At 38.6% G+C, this 22,019-nt stretch overlaps 1 protein-coding gene across 1 annotated transcript in view; it reads right to left on the bottom strand.

Annotated features, from left to right (window-relative positions):
- The window catches only part of LOC110446054 (E3 ubiquitin-protein ligase ZNRF3-like), an 89,479-nt gene extending 81,835 nt beyond the window's left edge, over nt 1-7,644 (bottom strand). The window contains exon 1 of the mRNA XM_021491011.1: nt 7,341-7,644. Coding sequence (XP_021346686.1) covers nt 7,341-7,541 — 201 coding nt within the window. The 5' untranslated portion in view covers nt 7,542-7,644. The remainder of the gene's footprint in view (nt 1-7,340) is intronic.
- Between the last annotated feature and the right edge of the window lie 14,375 nt (nt 7,645-22,019).

Raw genomic sequence — 22,019 nt, 5'->3', positions numbered from 1 at the left:
TTTTTTAAGACAATTGACCCCTGTGACCTTGAATATAATTGAAGGTCATTCATTTGAACAAACTTGGTAGCCCTTCACCCTAGCATGCTACTGACCAAATATCATCTCCCTGGGCAGTTTGGTTATTGAGAAGAAGTTGTTTAAAGTTTTTAACATATTTGACCCCTGTGACCTTGAAAATAGATGAAGGTCATTTATTTGAACAAACTTGGTAGCCCTTCATCTCAGCTAGCTACTGGCCAAATATCATCACCCTGGGCATTTTGGTTATTCAGTAGAAGTTGTTTAAAGTTTCTAACATATTTGACCCCTGTGACCTTGAATATGGGTGAAGGTCATTTATTTGAACAAACTTTGTAGCCCTTCATCTCAGCTAGCTACTGGCCCAATATCATCACCCTGGGCAGTTTGGTTATTGAGAAGAAGTTGTTTAAAGTTTTTAACATATTTGACCCCTGTGACCTTGAAAATAGATGAAGGTCATTTATTTGAACGAACTTGGTAGCCCTTCATCCAAGTTTGCTTCTGGCCAAATATCATCACCCTAGGACTTTCGGTTATTAAGAAGAAGTCGTTTAAAGTAAAATATTGACGCCGGACGCCGGACGGACGCCGGACGCCGCACCACGGCATAAGCTCACTTGGCACTTTGTGCCAGGTGAGCTAATAATCATGGTCCTGATATTTTCTCAGAATTCTAAAAAGCCTCTAGATATATATATTGAGCCTAAACTTACATTTGTATAGATTAAATACATGATTTAGTACCTGTAAGCACAAACTTCACCTGGCCATCATACCAGTAAAACCCTGCCTGACTTCATACAACTTCTGTCATAATCCGGTGAAGATAATGACAAACCGTCAAATAGACATTGTTCTGTGTCATCCATGCATTTTCCAGCAATTTAAAATCAGACAAAATCCACAGATACTTGACTGTGTGTGAGACAGATGTGACAATTGATTCTGTCAGACCTCAGCGTTATCTAGATCTACTAAACTGTATGTAATACGATACACCCAAAAAAAGGAAGAATAATTGACAATTGCACAACCACCAGTATCTAAGGTCATCTACAGAGCTTTGATCTAATTACCTACGAAATGGTTCCGTAAAGACACAATTATATTTCATATCAAAGTAAATGAACCACAAACACTTGTAGATTGATGGGTGAGGAAATGGCCTCTTGAGTAGTGTGTTCGAGATGTACGAGTAGTACGTAATGTCGGCTTGAGGACAGCAGTAGGTACATGTGTAGCAGAATGGGCATACTCGGTATAGATATATTAACTAGGATTATAAAAGAAGTAAACAAAAGTACTTAGCACAACATTCACCCCTGAAATGCCATAATGATCTATTCCAACCTTTGAATTGGAAGAGGTCAAATGTGTTTTCAGGGGTAAATGAGTTAACATATAACTTTTAATATGAAACTTTTAATTGAGGTCAAATTCACTCTACACTGTTATAAATATACTTGATATATTTATAAGTTCTGCAAATACATTTTAACAATTCAAAACACTCCTTGACAAAAAAATATGTAAAAAAAAAAATCAAAAGCTGATTTTGTTCATATCTTTCAAGAAAAATAACAGCAAAAAAATATTTGCCACAAATGTGTTTATCGCTGCAGCCATTAGTAGAATGCAGAGATATGAAGATGTTTTTTTTAGCTGTTTACTGACACAGAGCCAAGTTTACCTATCTGACAACACCTGCTGGTCCAACTTTGACTTTCGTTCTTTGAGAAAGTAGAACTTGAGCCATACTTTTATTTTTTGTGACAATAAATTTATAGGGGCACCTGTTGCTGCCGCTCTCAATGTTGGGGTCGTTGTATGATCTACCTCAGCTTCTTGTACGATTTCTACGATATTTTATCCTGGTGTTATCGTGCTTGGCCTCTAAACAAGCAGTAATGATAACCTCCCTTGTAAATATGGGAGCCGCTGTCTGCCGTTTAAAGATCAACAAATTAATTCTGACATTCATTTTTTTTTCACAAGGTTAGCATCTATCTATATCCTAACCAGGCCACAGATCTGGTCTAGGCAGAGTGCAGTGTAGTTTTACGTTTCACAAGATTAAGTCCCAACACGACAATTACAGGAATCAACTATCATAACCTTCAGCTTTATACACAGTGAGTTATCAAAGTCAATTCAAAAATACTAATACACATATAGGGACATCTGATGAGATGTTCTTTAACAAAGAGATTTCTATTTGCCTATTTAAAATTATAATGGCATACATCTTCAATCAAAAACCAATATCACATTACACAGAACACTAGTGTATATAATTAAACCTCTCTTTCCACTTTCTGTTCAGTTTGGTATGCACTCCTCTGAGGAAGTATGCTTTGCAGAGATCCTAATAAAAACGTGAATTTCCAAAGTCATAAGAAGAATCTAAAAAAGTTCTCTTGATTTATATATATATGTAGCTATAGGTAGCTCAGGCAACAAACAGTCTGGTTCTTAAAAAGGGGAAGCATCAGCTCCTGAAAATCTAACTTTATTTTACAACAAAATTAATTATAAAAGAAGACTAATCAACTTATAGTAATTACTACAATTGGCCTAGATGGTAGTACACTGGAAGAAGGGGACAGGATATAAAACAAGAGGACACCGGAGTACATGAAGAAAATCTGCACAGCTGGGCATGCGCATGTGATCATGACTTTATTATATCTTTTACACCTCCAATCTGAAACTCATGATCACATTCTCGCTATCTTGGTGTGCCATCCAACGACCACATAAGCTTCAGTTTATAATTATATTAACCAAATTGGGATTTTCGGCATCTTACAATGAAAGGAATTTTGCGCTACATTTACAGGAAACATACTTGATAAGCTAGATATGAAGCCTATAGGTCTTACTTGATTTATAACTACAATATACAGACATCATTTGGAGGCTTTACCTCTGTCACTTTTGACAATTCAATATACCGACCCAATTATCAGCTGTAACTCTGCAGTGTATTAGCACTTTCTGGAGAACAACTCATTAAAACACCTTACAAAGTAACATAAGCCTATTCATGGTCTTATAATAGCAACTAAATCACCTGGCTTCAATTAACAAAATAAATTGATTTATTATTTCTTCACTCAATTTTGTATAAAACTAGTAAGCTTCTTCATTGTAAGTTAATGTAGAACAATTTGCACATGTTGTACTGATTTAGATTAAACATTGAAAACATTAGACAACAGGCATGTTCAGATTGAAAATCATGGTCAATCGATTCTGTGATGATAGAAATACTTTCTATAAATGTCAAAATTAACACTAAAAAGTGTGAGAACAAAGCAAATTTAAAGCTGTCGATACTAACAACGAGTCAGCAGAGATAAGGAAGCTTGTAAATGACTGATTATAATGACAACTCAAAGGCTTTCCAATCCCTTTGATCACTGATGCAGTCTCTATCACAAAATATGTGTTGCAATTTAATTCTAAAGTCAATTCCCTATCACTGTAACGCCTGACCCAGAATGGCAGAGGGAAGTGGGTTAACTGGCTGTAACGCCTGACCAAGAATGGGAGAGGGAAGTGGGTTAACCGGCTGTAATGCCAGACCCAGAATGGCAGAGTGAAGTGGGTTAACTGGCTGTAACGCCTGACCCAAAATGGGAGAGGGAAGTGGGTTAACGGGCTGTAACGCCTGACCCAGAATGGGAGAGGGAAGTGGGTTAACGGGCTGTAACGCCAGACCCAGAATGGGACAGGGAAGTGGTTAACGGGCTGTAACGCATGACCCAGAATGGGAGAGGGAAGTGGGTAAACCGGCTGTAACGCCTGACCCAGAATGGGAGAGGGAAGTGGGTAAACCGGTTGTAACGCCTGACCCAGAATGGGAGAGGGAAGTGGGTTAACTGGTTGTAACGCCTGACCCAGAATGGGAGAGGGAAGTGGGTAAACCGCCTGTAACGCCTGACCCAGAATGGGAGAGGGAAGTGGGTTAACTGGTTGTAACGCCTGACCCAGAATGGGAGAGGGAAGTGGGTAAACTGTCTGTAACAGGTATCACACAATACAGGTGTGACAACAGGTCAGGTCCGACACGGTTCACCCACACATCTACCATCACACTCCTCCAACCAATTTCAGCTGATGATCTTTCTTCCCTCCCATTGCGATTCAATCTAATCTGCTGTCCCTTTTTCACGCGGAAGGAACACATTAGTCATCTCATGTGGTGATAATATCAGGTCTTTTACAAAAATTGTAAAAAACAAGTTTTTAAATATATTTGACTTTCCAGCATATCATTCAAGCTGTTGTAACTCGACAACTTAGATGGATATATAACAAGAGGCCCAAGGGCCTTATCGGTCACCTGAGTTATAATATAGGTAGTACTGATAGCTTAATTTCATTGTTGAAATGTGATGTGGAAATCAACATGGAAACTAAGTGAAATACAATATTTGTCATGTCATCAAAGGATAAGATTTTTTTAGTAAATATTGGTAAATGTTCCCATCGGGGCCCCACTCTAGCCCCTGGGGATGGGGCAGGAATTCCAATTTAACTATGTTATACCCTCATCCACCAAAGATGATTCTGACCAAGTTTGAATAATTTACTGCTAAAAATGGATAAAATATACCCAAAAGTGTTATTTCTCTACATAAACTCTAGAAAACTTATTCCTCCCCAAGGGAGTATGGATGGCCCAGGAGTCCTGAAATATACAATTTAAATAAAGAAATAAAGCCCCTGATTTTTTTTTTATCCATAAACAGAAATTGATTGTAGTACCTCTGGGTCTGGGGGAAAAGATTTTTGAAATATTGGTTAAGTTTCCCTTTGGGGCCCTGCCCTGGCCCCTAGTGTTTGGACAGGAATCCCAATTTTACAATTTGAAACCATCTTCCTCCAAGGATGATTCTCACCAAATAAGAATATTTTCCTACAGAAAATTGTCAAAATAAACCCAAAAGTATTATTTCCCTATATAAAATATAGTAAACTTTACCCCCTCCCCAAGGGAGAACGGATGTCCTGGGTGTCCTGAAGTTTACAATTCAAATAAAGTGCCTGATGATTTTTCCATCCATGCAGAGAAAATGACAAGTACGTCTGGAGAAGAAGATTTTTGAAATATTGGTTAATTTTCTTTTTGGGGCCCCGCCCTGGCCCCAGGGGTTGGGGTAGGAATCCCATTTTTACAACTTGTTAGCCTCATCTACCAAGGATGATTCTGACGAAGTTTGAAAAAATTCCATCTCCTAGTTCTTGAGAAGAAGTCGAAAATGTAAAAAGTTTACGCACCACGGACAACGACGGACGGAAGGTGATCACATATACTCAGGTGACCTAAAAACCAAACTGGGTATCAAAGTTATTGATATGATTAGCGGTATAAAGAAAATAGTTTTGTACAGCGAATGAATTTTGTCATTTGACACTGCCCTAGCAACAATGGTACATATATATATTATACTACATTCAGAAATTGTACGTAATCGAAGAACATTTAAGTTTATTTATTTTTATTACTAAAACTTTCAGATTTTTTCCCAAAAAAAATTGTGCTTCAGTTTATGAACACTGAAATGGTCCGAGACACACTTCTCTGATCGTTATATTAATTTTTACTCATAAAACCTTAGAGAGAGAAGATTTTTTTTTCAGTTCTAAATTTTATTTCATATATTTCATAAACACAGAAAAGATGGAAGACGGGAAAGATTTTATTTTTTTGTCCCAAATTTTTCTAGTTATTATATTTAAATATTTGTTTTTACCTGCACTGAAGGGATTTATTTTACAAGATTGATTTCAATGATCTTAAAAGCTCCTTGCATTGTAATTTCAATCAAGTGAACATTTTATTTTATTTTGCTTCTCAATCGCACATGTTCAAGTTTCCTTTAATTATATAAAGGAACTTCATTTGTCTTGACTTTCCATCAAATTCTTGTATCAAAATGTTTATAAAGACCTTCCATTAAAAATTCTCAAAAGGAATCTCTCATAAATTAGCCACACAAATATGCCAGCAGACACTTTCGATTTCCCTTGGACAATCCTGATGTTAAACTTTATTCTAAACCTCAATTAAAGTATAGGGTATGTACATATTCAATTTTTATCCACTTAAACTTTACAAAATAATAATAACAAAAATTGGCGGTTATTATCATATATTTATAATGGTTTGCGGTATGAATTAAGTTTTTGTCTACCATCATCAGAAACGAAAATACCTCTTGTACTTTACAGATTTCTGTCATTAATATACACCAAATTACTGTAAGTCCTTTTGTAGAATGTGTATTTGATATACTTTTAATTGGATTACACATACATGATAAATTAAGCCAATTAAATGTTTCTCTGTAGAATATCATTATTATAGATGTATGCCTATATATGACTTACTATTTTAATATATGGAGATGTCTAAAGCCATTATCACACATACGATTAGTCTGTGATTTGAGCGTAGTTGACTTGTCCTAAATGTAGTGTAACAGTGTCATTTCTTGCTATGTTAGAACTCGGCTTCACTTTGAACGGGACTATATCGTGAGGTGGGCCCTGACACAGGAATGTAAGGACTGTGTGAGATAGAAGGGAGGACTTGAGATACTGCCCTAAACAGTTTACCCTGCCAACTCCGTCTCAGATCCCTCCACTACAAACATATAATGGGCTGTAATCTCAGGTCGCCCGGAGCGAACCAGATATATTTTAGCTAATCAACTTCAAAGGGTCCGTATCTACCGAGATCGGGGACCCTAGGTGTGTCAATAACAGCTTTACCTGTACGAAACAGGTTAGTCAAACCAGGTACACTATACTCGCTACACAGGAGAAAGCAACAATGTATCTAAGTGAACTTTGTATTACATTCTTCTATTTAGTATACACCCAATTAATTATCTCTATACACTTGTGTCAATTAAAACACTAACGCTGTCAATCACGTGGGAAATATGCGTGCTTGTATAACGGCCGTGGTAAACAACACATACGTACACACAGGTAGTCTACACAGCCGTGTGGACACGTGCACGGCCGGTCAGATATACGGAGATAAATCAAAACCCATGATGAACAAAACGTCTGCAAGCAGTGTGACACGGGTATTAAAGAGACTGGGATGTTGTATCCACCGGTGACATTATTCTAAATCCTCAACAACACGTAAAGTAGTCGACACAGAGTTGATGTGATCCCTCAAATACACATTGTCACTCTCTCAGCTTCGGTCGTGTTTACGCTACTGGGGCACGGTCCCGGGGGGTAATACACACCCCTATACACAGATAAATCCCCCTCGGGGACAGACTTACCTGTAAAACGTTCCCCTCGGCACTGACGGTCGACCCTGCAGAAGTATAGTATCCGGATAGCCTCTCAGTTTCGATAGCGTACTCGCCATTTTCAGTGCCTCGATGTAACACTATTTCCAAAATCGCCTTTTCTTTAATACCCATGGCCAACATGCAGAGAAGACTGAATATCAGCACTTCTCCTCTCATCGTGAAACACATCGCTTCCTCTTTCGCGGCATATTTCGCAGGTATATCCCAAAAATCCACAAAGAAGTAAAGCCAGCACACACCTCTTGCCTTACAGAGCACCACAGCTCGTATGGCGGCATGCATCTAAAGAGTTTCCAGTGTACATCACGTGACTTTGCCAGGGTTTCCCCGCCCACAGCGATCGTCGTATGAATAATTTATTGTGGATCTCCCAACGAAAGCGCCACCTACAGGTGTTTCCCTGTGTAAATGGATCAATACGTACATACATTTCGTGCCCTAAAAAGAAACATCAAAGTCTCGATTTCACCTGTGTAGTATATACAGGTAACTCGGTGTATTGTAACCCGCAGTACAAAGAGCCACGGATAAAGGCCTGCCGTATCGAGAGAAAGTTGTATGTTACGTCGTCGACAACCAGGTCATTGTACCAGTTTCCTCTACAGCGACCAGCTATTTACCAAATATTGCAAGCTAAATGGTGAATTTCCTGATAATTAAAGACGGTGAAACTCTGTAGCTATTGTTATAATTTGATCAGTAACAAGTTCTATATGCATAAGGTATAACAATGACGGTATATCTTTTTAGGAGTAGAACACCAATCGTACTGTGAAAGCATGGACTTACATTATATACCATTTTTTACAACTATATTATTTTTTTGTAACAAAGCCAATTAATTTCCAATCTTATCCAAATCCGACCTTCATTTGCCCAATATCATATTAATGTGTCGCGTGCGAGATATCATTATATTTATGGAGCAAATGAAGACCGAATTTTAATTAGATTGACTTATTTCACTTGTAAAACATTTTACTGTAATGATACCGAATATTGATATACAAATTGAATTGTACTATAATACTTGATTATGAACTCACGCGCTTGTGTATAATTGTATGTATGTGTAAAATATTGATATGATTTTTGTAATAATGGATAATTTAACTATTTCCAATAAACGAGAATAAAAAATGTCATTGTCATTGCGGGAAGGTCTCGGTAACGTAGGTACAGATGCACAAGTTAGAACAATACCCATTGTCACACGTGGCGAGATACTGACGCGGTTAACGGTCTGAAAACTATTTACAGCCGATGATATTTTCCGGCAAAAATAAAAATTGTAATGACACAGATTTGTGTTTTTTTAAGTTTGTGGTAAAAGTTTATAAGTGTTCGTTAATTGCTTATTTGTGTTCAATCTGTCTCGAGATGAGACTAAAATAATTGCAATCATTTAATTTGTTTGGTTTATGAGTTCTTTAATAAAACAGTGGATTATATTCTATTAATAAATTCGCACAAGTCATAACGTGGCTTACGTGTAGAAACACGGTTCCGACGTCGTTAAGGTTTTTTTCTCAAAGTTTAGACGAAAAAATAAATAGCGCGCGTGTATGTACGCGACAATCTGTGGTTATGAAAATAAATACGTTTTGATATATTCAAGGCCGTATATTCCATTCGTGTCTTTCATGATAGGTTTTCCTTCAGCAAGTTAATGGGACTTGTTAATTTTTTTATTTAAAAATATGTTATTGCCAGAAACGCTTCCTTAACTAACACGTTTCTTCACTTCGATGTCATACCTGTTTGAGGCATCATTTTGTTGCAAGAATTGTCATTTTAGAATAATATACTGATCTTCTGTCGTAAGCAATCATGACGATTTAAATCTTCATATGGCCGTATAGAGGACAGTAGCATGATCCCTGGGTACCCAGTCTGGCCGCTTGAAATGGTGTAGTGACAGTAGCATGGTACGGGGTCCGGCCGTTTGAAGTGGTGGAAGGACAGTAGCATGGTGTCGGTACCCGGTCCGGCCGTTTGAAGTGGTAGAAGGACGGTAGCATGGTGTCGGTACTCGGTCTGGTCATTTGAAGTGGTAGAAGGACAGTAGCATGGTCTCGGTACCCGGTCCGGCCGTTGGAAGTGGCGGAGGGACAGTTACATGGTGTCGGTACCCGGTCCAGCCGTTGGAAGTGGCAGAAGGACGGTAGCATGGTGTCGGTACCCGGTCCAGCCGTTGGAAGTGGCGGAGGGACAGTTACATGGTGTCGGTACCCGGTCCAGCCGTTGGAAGTGGCGGAAGGACAGACAGTAGCATGGTGTCAGGTACCCGTCCGGCCGTTGGAAGTGGCGGAAGGACAGTAACGTAGCCTCTGGGTACGCGGTCCGGCCGTTTACTGTGGTACATTGTAGAAGGGCATTGGCTTAGCCTCTTGGTACGGGATCCGATCGCCCTCTGTGGTAAAACGACATTGGCATGATCTCTGGGTACTGGGTCCGGCCGTTTACTGTGGTAAAGACGTTGGTATGGCTTTGACCGTCTACAGTGATCGAAGAAAAGTGGAATACCTTCTGAGTCGGGGTCGGTTTATTACGTACGATATGTTGATGGTTAAACGCAGCGAATCTAGTAATTTAATTCCAAATCACGCTCGAATCCTCGCGGAGTTCCATTAATGGCTTGCGGACTGTATTGACGTTCAGTGGTGGGGAAATATCGGCGTGGTCCCCGGACGGCGAAGTGGACGGCGACGGTCCTATTTGTATATGGACATTGTGTTATCAAGGGGCACCTGCTGGGGATCTATCCTATATTTAGAATTAATCTATATATATGAAATACATTTTTTTCGCTTGAAGTATTGTGCAATACCACAGTTATGCGTGGATTGGTGAGATATAGAGTTTGAGATATTTTGTATGATCTGATTAACGTATCTTCGGCTGTTTATGGTTACCGAGACCAATCTAATGAAGGAATTCTCCGTTACTGGTTCCTAGACAATCCTACTTCATTCTTAGATAAAGTCAGAGGCGTACCAATATGATAGAAAGTCTATGTAGGAGGAATACGTTAATACGAAGTAATGTGTAGTTTTATTCAAAACGATTCGATGTTTCGCATCAATGACTAGGGACCGGTTGAGAAATGACAAACTACAATTAAGATGACAAAACCAAGTCTCTTGATATGATGTTTATGCTATAATATTTTCTTCTGTCTGATACTGTCAAGCTTTAAGTGTAAGTTATATGTCCTGCTCGACAAGTTATACACGTTTACTCAGCAGTGTTTACCCCCACGTAAACACGTTGATAATATATAACAGTGCAGTTATCAAAATGTGCTATATTGTGTTTCAGTTAAATTCTACATATCATTCTCCAGTTTTTGCATACATCTTATCTTTACATATTGGTCAGAAGTACTGTTCATATAAAAGTTGGGCTATTCAAACTTTATATATCTAAGTGAAATGTGTGTCCCTTCTCGACAAGCCACCATAACGTTTGACATGTTGTGTTGCCATTATCTCACGCGGCTGTATTTTATATGTTGTATGACATTCGTTTGTTACCTTTGTCGTACGCCGCTGTGTTTTATGTGTTGTATGACATTCGTTTGTTACCTTTGTACGCGCTGTGTTTTATGTGTAGTTTGACATTCGTTTTGTTACCTTTGTTGTATACCGCCGTGTTTTATGTGTTGTTTGTCATTCGTTTGTTACCTTTGTCGTACGCCGCTATGTTTTATGTGTTGTTTGACATTAGTTTTGTTACCTTTGTCGTATACCGCCGTGTTTTATGTGTTGTTTGACATTCGTTTGTTGTGTGTTGTTTGACATTCGTTTGTTACATTTGTCGTACGCCGCTAAGTTTTATGTGTTGTTTGACATTCGTTTTGTTACCTTTGTCGTATACCGCCGTGTTTTATGTGTTGTTTGTCATTCGTTTGTTACCTTTGTCGTACGCCGCTGTGTTTTATGTGTTGTTTGACATTAGTTTTGTCACATTTGTCGTTCGTCGCTGTGTTTTATGTGGTGTTCGGCATTCGTTTGTAACCTTTGTCGCACGCCGCTGTGTTTTATGTGTTGTTTGACATTCGTTTGTTACCTTTGTCGTACGCCGCTGTGTTTTATGTGTTGTTTGACATTAGTTTTGTTACCTTTGTCGTATACCGCCGTGTTTTATGTGTTGTTTGTCATTCGTTTTGTTACCTTTGTCGTACGCCGCTAAGTTTTATGTGTAGTTTGACATTCGTTTTGTTACCTTTGTCGTATACCGCCGTGTTTTTTGTGTTGTTTGACATTCGTTTTGTTAACTTTGTCGTATACCGCCGTGTTTTATGTGTTGTTTGACATTCCTTTGTTTGTGTGTTGTTTGACATACGTTTGTAACCTTTGTCGTACGCCGCTATTTTTTATGTGTTGTTTGACATTCGTTTTGTTACCTTTGTCTTATACCGCCGTCTTATGTGTGTTGTTTGACATTCGTTTACCTTTGTCGTACGCCGCTGTGTTTTTTTTGTGTTGTTTGACATTGTTGTGTGTTGTTTGACATTCGTTTGTTTTTGTGTTGTTTGACATTCGTTTGTTTGTGTGTTTTTTGACATTCGTTTGTTTGTGTGTTGTTTGACATTTGTTTGTTATCTTTGTCGTACGCCGCTGTGTTTTTTTTGTGTTGTTTGACATTGTTGTGTGTTGTTTGACATTCGTTTGTTTTTGTGTTGTTTGACATTCGTTTTGTTCCCTTTGTCGTATACCGCCGTGTTTTTTGTGTTGTTTGACATTCGTTTGTTCCCTTTGTCGTACGCCGCTAAGTTTTATGTGTTGTTTGACATTCCTTTGTTTGTGTGTTGTTTGACATTTGTTTGTTACCTTTGTCGTACGCCCCTATGTTTTATGTGTTGTTTGACATTCGTTTTGTTAACTTTGTCGTATACCGCCGTGTTTTATATGTTGCTTGTCATTCTTTTGTTACCTTTCTCGTACGCCGCTATGTTTTATGTTTTGTTTGACATTCGTTTGTTACCTTTGACGTACGCCGCTATGTTTTATGTGTCGTTTGACATTCGTTTGTCACATTTATCGTATACCTTTATGTGTAGTTTGACATTCGTTTGTTACCTTTGTCGTATGCCGCCGTGTTTTATGTGTTGTTTGTCATTCGTTTTGTCACCTTTGTCGTACGCCGCTAAGTTTTATGTGTAGTTCGACATTCGTTTTGTTACCTTTGTCTTATACCGCCGTCTTATGTGTGTTGTTTGACATTCGTTTGTCACATTTATCGTCTACCGCTGTGTTTTATGCGTGTTTGACATTCGTTTGTAACCTTTGTCGTACGCCGCTATTTTTTATGTGTTGTTTGACATTCGTTTTGTTTCCTTTGTCGTACGCCGCTAAGTTTTATGTGTTGTTTGACATTCGTTTGTCACATTTGTCGTATACCGCTGGGTTTTATGCGTGTTTGACATTCGTTTGTTTATGTGTTGTTTGACATTCGTTTGTTTGTGTGTTGTTTGACATTCGTTTACCTTTGTCGTACGCCGCTGTGTTTTTTTGTGTTGTTTGACATTGGTTTGTCACTTTTATCGTACGCTGATGTGTTTTCTGTGAGAAGACATACTTATTCTCTGAAGTTTTATATAAAAAAAATATATATATTTATAAAAATGAAACCTTGTTTTATCAAACATTTGATGATAACAGTCATTTTACAATGCGATGTGTATCAACCATTTAGTCGAATTCGCAGCTAGTCTGTATCCGTGTATCTAGTCATTGGAAAGAGAGCTAGTGATAAAACCGGAAGTGAGTTCCTTCTGTCAGCGTGACAAAAGCGGAAGTGATTTTGTTCCGTCAGCATGACTAGATAATGTGTTCCTATCAAGCATTGTCTGTCTGCGTCAAACTCAAGATCGTTAACGTTCTGCTTGTGACACCTTATCACACAAACTAGGCTCGGAACTAAATAATTAGTGTTAATAGCCGACAAACAAATCAACTTCAAGGTCACTGTGGAGCCGCAGGTTTTTATTCACTATCTCATGACCAAAATGAAAAGGAAATACTCATTATCCGGCGTGATGTTTTCATGTTCAGATTTGAATATACTCACACATGTTTGGTGGAGAGTAAAAAGAAATGTATTACATTTAGTTATTATGAAAAACAATCAACACACTAATCGAAAACAGTCACCGAAGTTGCTCAATAGTTAGACAGTAATTAAATAAACCAATATAGCACACAGCTAATCACCCGGGACATACAATGGTATATGGTATCAACATATCATCTGTAAATAAGCCGTGTATGAGAAGCACTATGCTAGTACTTATGTAATGTTTTGTAAGCATGTTCACCTGGTATTTGTTATTTGTCTGTGATTGAAGAAGAACTTTGGCTGGGCTTGGTCCATTTATCGAGTGCCAGTTACCTGTTAACATCGCGGCATCGCCATGCTGCAACGCGAACCCTTGAAGACTCATTAGAGTGCTGCTGGCGGTCTTTATCGGGAGAGCGTTAATAGAATTGTTAATTGTGTTTTTTCAAGTTTCTTGTTTGTCGCCTAGAATTGTAAGGACACGATGAACCAGTTTTTGTGTATTCGGGAAACATATGTATCAATATTAGCCTCAGGTCGGTCTGTCGAAGTGGCCCGCTTCAACAACTACTGGGTCGAAATGAGAATGAAGATGACTGCCTGTCAATGGTGCCCATTTGATGAAGACCTTGGACTGGAAACCCTCACAAAGCTAATAACAAAGGCCAGTTGCTGGTCTTTTCAGAATCGCTGTTATTATTCAATAAGGTTCAACGACCTGCATTGTAGCTGCGATCGTAGATACTTTACATTCGTACGCGCTTGTGGAGTGATCGACGGGCGGGCGCATCACATTTGTGTTTACACGCGCCGTTCTAAATCTAAGAGAAGTATGGTACTGGGGAAACAATATCTTAATCTTGTCTACGATCAGGGACCGATCCAGCCGATATCAGCAAAGATCTTCATAGAAATCAAAGACAAGCTTCAGCCAAATCTTCCATTCGGAACACTCCTCCATCTCCATAAAACGATTATTTTCAGATCACTTTCGTATCTGTTCTATTCCGCGTTATCAATCACCTATCAGTGGAACTAGGGGCGGGGGATAAGTTGTGGGGGTGGCTATATTTTTAAAGGGTCAAACGTCATTTTTCAAAATATTCTCTGACTAACTACTGAACTGCTTAACAATTTTCAATGAAACTGCGTATAAGACTGATGCATCATGACTTTGAGGATATATAACCTACTATAGTTCTGTACACCCAAAGAAGCGTCTCGTATTACAACTGGTCTTCCTTCATATGCACGAATTGAAGACTTACTTTTTGAAACTGGTCTAGAAACTCTTTCGAATAGAAGAAAACGCAGAAAACTCCAATTTTTGTATAAAATGCACAACAAACTAACTCCAGACTAATTAAATTCTCTATTGCCATCTTCCGTTGCAGAAAATAACCGTTATACCCTTAGAAACAATGATGATTATAGAATTCGTCCTTCAGGCTTTCTCTAACAAATTCATCTTTTATACCTTCAACTCTTCGCGGTTGGAATTCGTTGGACCTTTCAGTACGACCATTGCCCTCATTACATTCTTTTAAAAACTCATTAACTTTAAATGTACAATCTCCTCCACCAATTTACTTAGGTTTCGGAGAACGTAAATTGAACATTGTGCATACTAAACTTAGACATCAGTGTAGTCCACTTAACTATGATCTTTTTAGAGTAAATCTGGTCGATAGTCCAGTTTGTTATTGTGGCCATCCCTGTGAAAATGCCTTTCACTTTTTTGTGAGTGCTTACTTTTTAACAACGAAAGACATACCCTGCTCCTAAATTTGAATGCCTTGCATGTTGATTTTAATTTAGAACTACTTTTGTTTGGAAATAGTCAACTTTGGGTAGAAAACAACATAAGTATCTTCAGACATGTGCATCATTACATCAAATCCAGCAATAGGTTTTGATAGTAATAATTAATTTTCTATTCTTATTTAAGTTGTTATATATGTTTATGAAATTGTATTTCATTATTTTGCCTGATTTATTTGTTACATTGATTCTGTTCGTTTTGAAAGTACTCTACCAGGATGCATGTCATGAAATCTGTATAATTTATTCAAATGCGGATCAATTTCTCAGTTTCCAAGTTTAATTTTCTAGGTAACACCCCTCCCCTCCATCACTCCCACCCCCTCCCACCCCACAGTTCCTTCCAATCCATTTGTATATTTGTACAATAAAATATGTTTAAACTAAACTTGTGATTCCTCCAATGGGAAATCGTCTAGATTGAGGCTGACGTCATCATATGGGTGAAAATATGGTTGCTGAAACATCGATTAAAATTAATTCTTGATGATTTGATGATCAAATTATGAAACGTGAAACCCACTAAGAACCTACTAAATTGATATTATAGGTGTTGACAGTGGGGTACTACAATTAGGGGAGTATTTAACGAAAATGTTGACAGTTGGGCACTACCAGGGAAGTATTCCAGGAAGGCGTTGACAGTGGGGCACTACAAGGGAAGTTTCCAGGAAGGTGTTGACAGTGGGGTACTACAAGGGGAGTATTTAAGGGAAATGTTGACAGTTCGGCACTACAAGGGAAGTATTCCAGGAAGGTGTTGACAGTGGGGCACTATAAGGAAAGTATTACAGGAAGGCGTTGACAGTGGGGCACTATAAGGGGAGTATTCCAGGAAGGTGTTGACAGTGGGGCACTACAAGGGGAGTATTCCAGGGAGGGGTTGACAGTGGGGCACTACAAGGGGAGTATTCCAGGAAGGCGTTGACAGTGGGGCACTATAAGGGAAGTATTCCAGGAAGGTGTTGCCAGTGGGGCACTATAAGGGGAGTATTACAGGAAGGGGTTGACAGTGGGGCACTATAAGGGAAGTATTCCAGGAAGGTGTTGCCAGTGGGGCACTACAAGGGAAGTATTCCAGGAAGGTGTTGGCACTACAAGGGGAGTATTCCAGGAAGGTGTTGACAGTGGGGCCCTACAAGGGAAGTTTCCAGGAAGGTGTTGACAGTGGGGCACTATAAGGGGAGTATTACAGGAAGGTGTTGACAGTGGGGCACTATAAGGGGAGTATTACAGGAAGGCGTTGACAGTGGGGCACTATAAGGGGAGTATTCCAGGAAGGTGTTGCCAGTGGGGCACTACAAGGGAAGTATTCCAGGAAAGGGTTGACAGTGGGGCACTACAAGGGAAGTATTCCAGGAAGGCGTTGACAGTGGGCCACTATAAGGGGAGTATTACAGGAAGGTGTCGACAGTGGGGCACTACAAGGGGAGTATTCCAGGAAGGTGTTGACAGTGGGGCACTACAAGGGAAGTATTCCAGGAAGGCGTTGACAGTGGGGCACTATAAGGGGAGTATTACAGTAAGGTGTTGCCAGTGGGGTACTATAAGGGGAGTATTACAGGAAGGTGTTGACAGTGGGGCACTACAAGAGGAGTATTCCAGGAAGGTGTTGACAGTGGGGCACTACAGGGGGAGTATTCCGGGAAGGTGTTGACAGTGGGGCACTATAAGGGAAGTATTCCAGGAAGGTGTTGACAGTGGGACACTACAAGAGGAGTATTCCAGGAGGGTGATAATAGAGGAAGTCATTGGATACTTCAGACGAAATTTGGCTTTTGTTTAACAGTATGTCTAAATATTTCTCCTCACTAAAATTTCTCCCTAGGGAACGCGTCATACTTAGGCTAAGAACATATCTTAAACGAATGCTAAAACCATTCGTTAAACTGAGATAAGAACTTCTTCATTTTACAGATTCACACCCATTTAAGAATGGAAAAGATCAATTATTCCCCAATTCTTTACATATTTTTTATATTTCTTTTTCGTTTAAGCTCTGAGTATCTTCTCCGCCAAAGCCGTTTAGGTAGACAACCTACACATTCTGTGCTGTTACAAAGACACCGTTAAAATGCCGTCTCAAAACGTCCCATTTTTACTATCAGATGACGTGACATAAAACAAAGTTCAGTACATTTGACATCCACACTTAAATCTAACAATAGCTGAACGGAAGTCTCATTGAACAATCCCAGGATTTCCGAAAATGCTGTACTCCAATTCCCTTCACGCTGTGATCTGCTACTTATGATGGCGTGAAAGAGGAATTATCAATAAAATAAGAAGCAAAACAAAAGACATGTAAATCCGCCATTCAGAATGTGGTAACATACATTTGTCTCCTCGTGATGTGGTTTCATATGCATTGCAGGCGTGAATTTTGCCCCGTTGCCTTTTGTTTCGACTTCGCTCGAGCCCTTTTTCACGTCTACACGTTGCTGACGTTACACGTTTGACGTTTGGCGGACTATTCCATTATATGGACACGTTCACACGTCTAAACCATTGTTACATCAATTAAAATGACCGTTATCCAATTCTGACCTAACTTAATTAGTTTTCACCTATATCACCGCTTACTCTTCGTCCATCCCACATACGTCATCTTGCTCTGCCCAAGGTACTCCGTTTGTCTCGTATCGACGTGGGTGTAACGTACCCGCCTATGACGTCATACATATATCGCCTTCCCCCCAGTCAATCCGGGAACTTTATTATGCCTGTGTTAGGACACCCCCTCCCTCTCCCCAGTGTTATGCTTTTATTTGGATCCAATTAAGCAAAACTGTTTATTGGGATCCGATATCACTAACTGTTTATTGGGTTTTATCAATCAATATTGACGGGGTATTGTCACACAATGCTACACATTCATCACACGCTACACTGAAACGCATGAAAAGGGAGGCGCCTGTTTGTTTTGTTGTTATTTGAAAGACTTACATATTGCAAAGTTGAAAAAATGAATTTAAAATGTCTCTCCATTCACGCGACATCAATATGTCTGTCTGATATTGATGTTAATTTATGGATTCTACCAGACACCATTGTCATGTGTCCGCATTGATCAACAAATCTGTGGTTCAATATGTGGAGTGACCGCTGCGAAGTGGGGTTGTAGGTTGGCGGTTCAATTCCCAGTCGTCATGTTTAAAAGAGACATTGTGCTGTTTAGTAACATCAGGAATACAGATATATCAATTAATTAATTCCGATCCCGTAACCCCATTGAACAGATTAGTGTGGCGGAACTGATAGAGTTCCTTTTACAGGATGGACAGTGTTACCTGTTCTAGTGTCACTAGAGATGTACTGGAAATGAAACAATCACTTCAAAATATGAAATTAGGAAGCATCCATTAAATCATTTAGCAAATCAATGCAGACAGCCAAATAATTATTTACTGCACAGTATCGCCATTTTGTCATTTTAGGAGCCGTCAATGGCACAACTGGGCAAATCATGCAGAATTCTGAAACATGTAGAAATAGTTCAGAAGGGAACAGGTGTCTCGGAAACCCATTATAACGCTTAAAAAACAAACTATTAGCTAAAATAGAGGACTCATTTGTTTAATTAAAATCGTGCATTGATTAAATCAATACTGTTCGAACAAAAACAAAATACGGATGATTCATCACCAGGTTTCTTATTATGTGAGAACATGTTTGAATTACTATTTTTGGGTCTTAATGTTTTCAAAACGAAATTGGAATCTACACAAGCATGCGCACAAATCTCGTCGGTCTATAACCCGGCAGTATTAACCTTCCCAGGAGGGACAGCGTGTTCAGCGGAATTAAAAAAAAATAAGTTAATTGAGTCACAGCATTCCCAATTAATTTTCCTCTCAGAAACGGGTTTCATTTGCTTACAAGTTTACTTTAATATGGTTTGTCCATGAACATGATACATTTCCATTTCCTGCTTCTGTGATTCTCAAGTTGTTTATATTATTTGTTTTTAGATTCCTCGGTTTTTTTCCTCCTTTTAATTTCTACCCTATCTTTCTTTGATATCTACCATTCCTTGATTTTCTATCTTTCGTTGTTTTTTTTTATCTTTTTGGTATTCTTCATTTTTTTTTTTTTTTTATTTCATTCGTTTTATTCCTTGCTTTTTCTCTGTCTGTCTTTGATGTTTACCGTTCCCTTTGATCTGTAATTTTTCTTTGGTTTTCTGTCTTTCCTTGGTGAGCTGTTTTACTTTGGCTTTCTACTTTTTCTTGATCTTCTTCCTTTGGTTAATACGTGCTTGGTTTTCTTACTCCTTTTTTGTCTGTTCTGCCTTGTTTCTTTTGTCTATCCTTTATTAAATGTGTTTCTTTTTCACTTTATCTGTTTCCATGGATATATTTCTTTCGTAAAGTTTTAAAAACATTTTTGTCTTTTCTTTGACTCTCTGCCTTTCCCATATTGTTATATTTCCTTGCGGACCTGTCCTTCATTGATTATCCATATTACCTTGTCGTGCTGGTGTTCCTTAACTTCCATATTACCTTGTCGTGCTGGTGTTCCTTAACTTCCATATTACATTGGATAATCACTTTTTGGGGATTGCTCTGGTTTCTAGACTGATTGCTGTTCCTTTGCAGTACATACTATTTGTACCTTTCGTGCACCTTGTGTATTTCTTTCATTCGCTTTTTTCCGTTTCTATACTTATCATAGTCTCTGTTTGCTTCTTTCACTAGTGTATTTATGGTTATTTACAGGAAGCATATACCGTATAGCAGGTTATTTACGCGGGCTTAAATTTTCGCGATTTTGAGCCAAACTTAGAAAATTCAATTTTGCGACCTAGACTTGTAAGGGAACTAAATTTTCGCGTTGTTTTAATACAGAGTCGGGACACTCGGAATATGGTGTCAACAAGTCCAATGAATAGGCTTTATGGCAGCTAGTGAGCAACAAGTAAGTGCATTTTGTCAAACAAATCAACAACAAAACTACGAGAATTACTTTTTCATGAATATGAATGGCCACAACCACATGCGTGATTTCATGATGACATTAGGGTTATGAAGTTTATTGTCGCAACTCATTTTTACGCTTTTAATATTATTCTGTGGATCATATTTTTGGGATCAGTTTTATAGACCCGCGAAATCGAGAAAATATCATCCCCACGGAAATATGTTGCTATACGGTAACTGTTTTGATTGAAGCTGATTCACTAAAACATTATTTTTAATTTCTCTAAGAAAAAAACCCAGATAGTTATATCCTGGTACGCGTTATCACAGAGGGAGCCGAGTTGATGGCTTCACGGACATGCACGTGCCCTCAAATGCATGGATGGGGACTCGCAATATGTCATGCATTTCTGTAACAGATAAGAAATTTACATAAACTGAACTTGCTAATAAATGCTAACATGACTAAATGGTATAGGAACAACCGACATAATAGCATATCATAGAGAGAATCTGGTCTCTAGGAGAAAGCCGTTCGTCATTCATGGGTAGGAGTGGGAGATACGATCGCTGTTGATGCTAATGGTGAAACTCGCTGTAATGGAGATGTCGTTGTATTACAAATTACAGACCGAAATTTCTCCTCGAGATAATTATAATTGTATTACTAAAAAAGCTTGAATGTGGACGTGGGACTGACGGACATTTGTCTTTATCAAACCTGTAAAACTGTCATCTACATCCTGTTGTATCTTCAATCATTGGAGGGTTTAAGTTTAAGCATGCTCAGGAATCACTTCAGAGGCTTCTTTTTTGTACTCTTTCTTTTTTGTTTCTGTTTTAAAGAAAATAGAACCGAAAAGTAAACGTTATGTGCGCTTGTGTTCAGGTTCAATACAGAAAAGAACAAATGATGTTGTGTGTGGTTGTGTTCAAGTTCAATACGGAAAGAACACTTTCATTTGTATTTCTGTCTGTGAAGGAAAGAACATTTTCATTTGTATTTCTGTCTGCGAAAGAAAGAACACTTTCATTTGTATTTCTGTCCGTGACGTTAACAAAACGTTCATTTGTATTTCTGCCCGTGACGTTAAGAACATTGTCAATTGTCATTCGTATTTCTGTCCGTGTTTTTTTATTGGTTATAATACTGCCTCGTTTAGAACTATCGCACTGGCATGGCGATGACGGATTCATTTCAATATTGTTTTCAAAGCCGCCACATTTGTTCTGATCATACAATCAGATGTCTTCAAGAGAAAACCCCTCAATTGTGAAAAGCGAGCTCCGTTAATTAAATTATTCTATGTTTAAGATGTAACGGCACTTTTCATCGATTACTTACCATTTATGAATGGGCAATAACTTATGCGCATTTGTGTTCTTTATTTTTTATCCAATTACACATGCTAGTGAAACCAATGTAAACCAGCAAGCCGTATGTGACTTTACTAGGGTGGCTTAGCTATGTTTGGTGCGGGTACACGCATGCATGTACACATTTCAACATGCAGCCACATTTAACTGCCACAACATGACTTACGGTTGCAGTATCCACAAATTACGACAACTGTTGTGACAACTGTTTTAGTGGTGGAATAACAACGGAGCGTCACGTGACAAATGATTGCATTCAAAGTAATTATATTATCTAGGTTAGGTTGCCTTGTAACACGAACTCACATTTTATTACATTTCCATGTGGTTCAATAGATAAAAACAAAATGTGTTTGTATATTTTAATACAGGCGATATGGTAACTATGGCCGAATCGGTCTTTTTTGTAACATTTTCTCAACTCTCGTTTTTTAGTATTCCACGATAAACACGCTCATTGCTGTTG

The sequence above is a fragment of the Mizuhopecten yessoensis genome, unplaced genomic scaffold, assembly GCF_002113885.1.
Source record: "Mizuhopecten yessoensis strain PY_sf001 unplaced genomic scaffold, ASM211388v2 scaffold2461, whole genome shotgun sequence".
Lineage (NCBI taxonomy): Eukaryota > Metazoa > Mollusca > Bivalvia > Pectinida > Pectinidae > Mizuhopecten > Mizuhopecten yessoensis.
The sequence above is the reverse complement of the archived record's forward strand: the minus strand, read 5'-3'. Positions and strand labels throughout refer to the sequence as shown.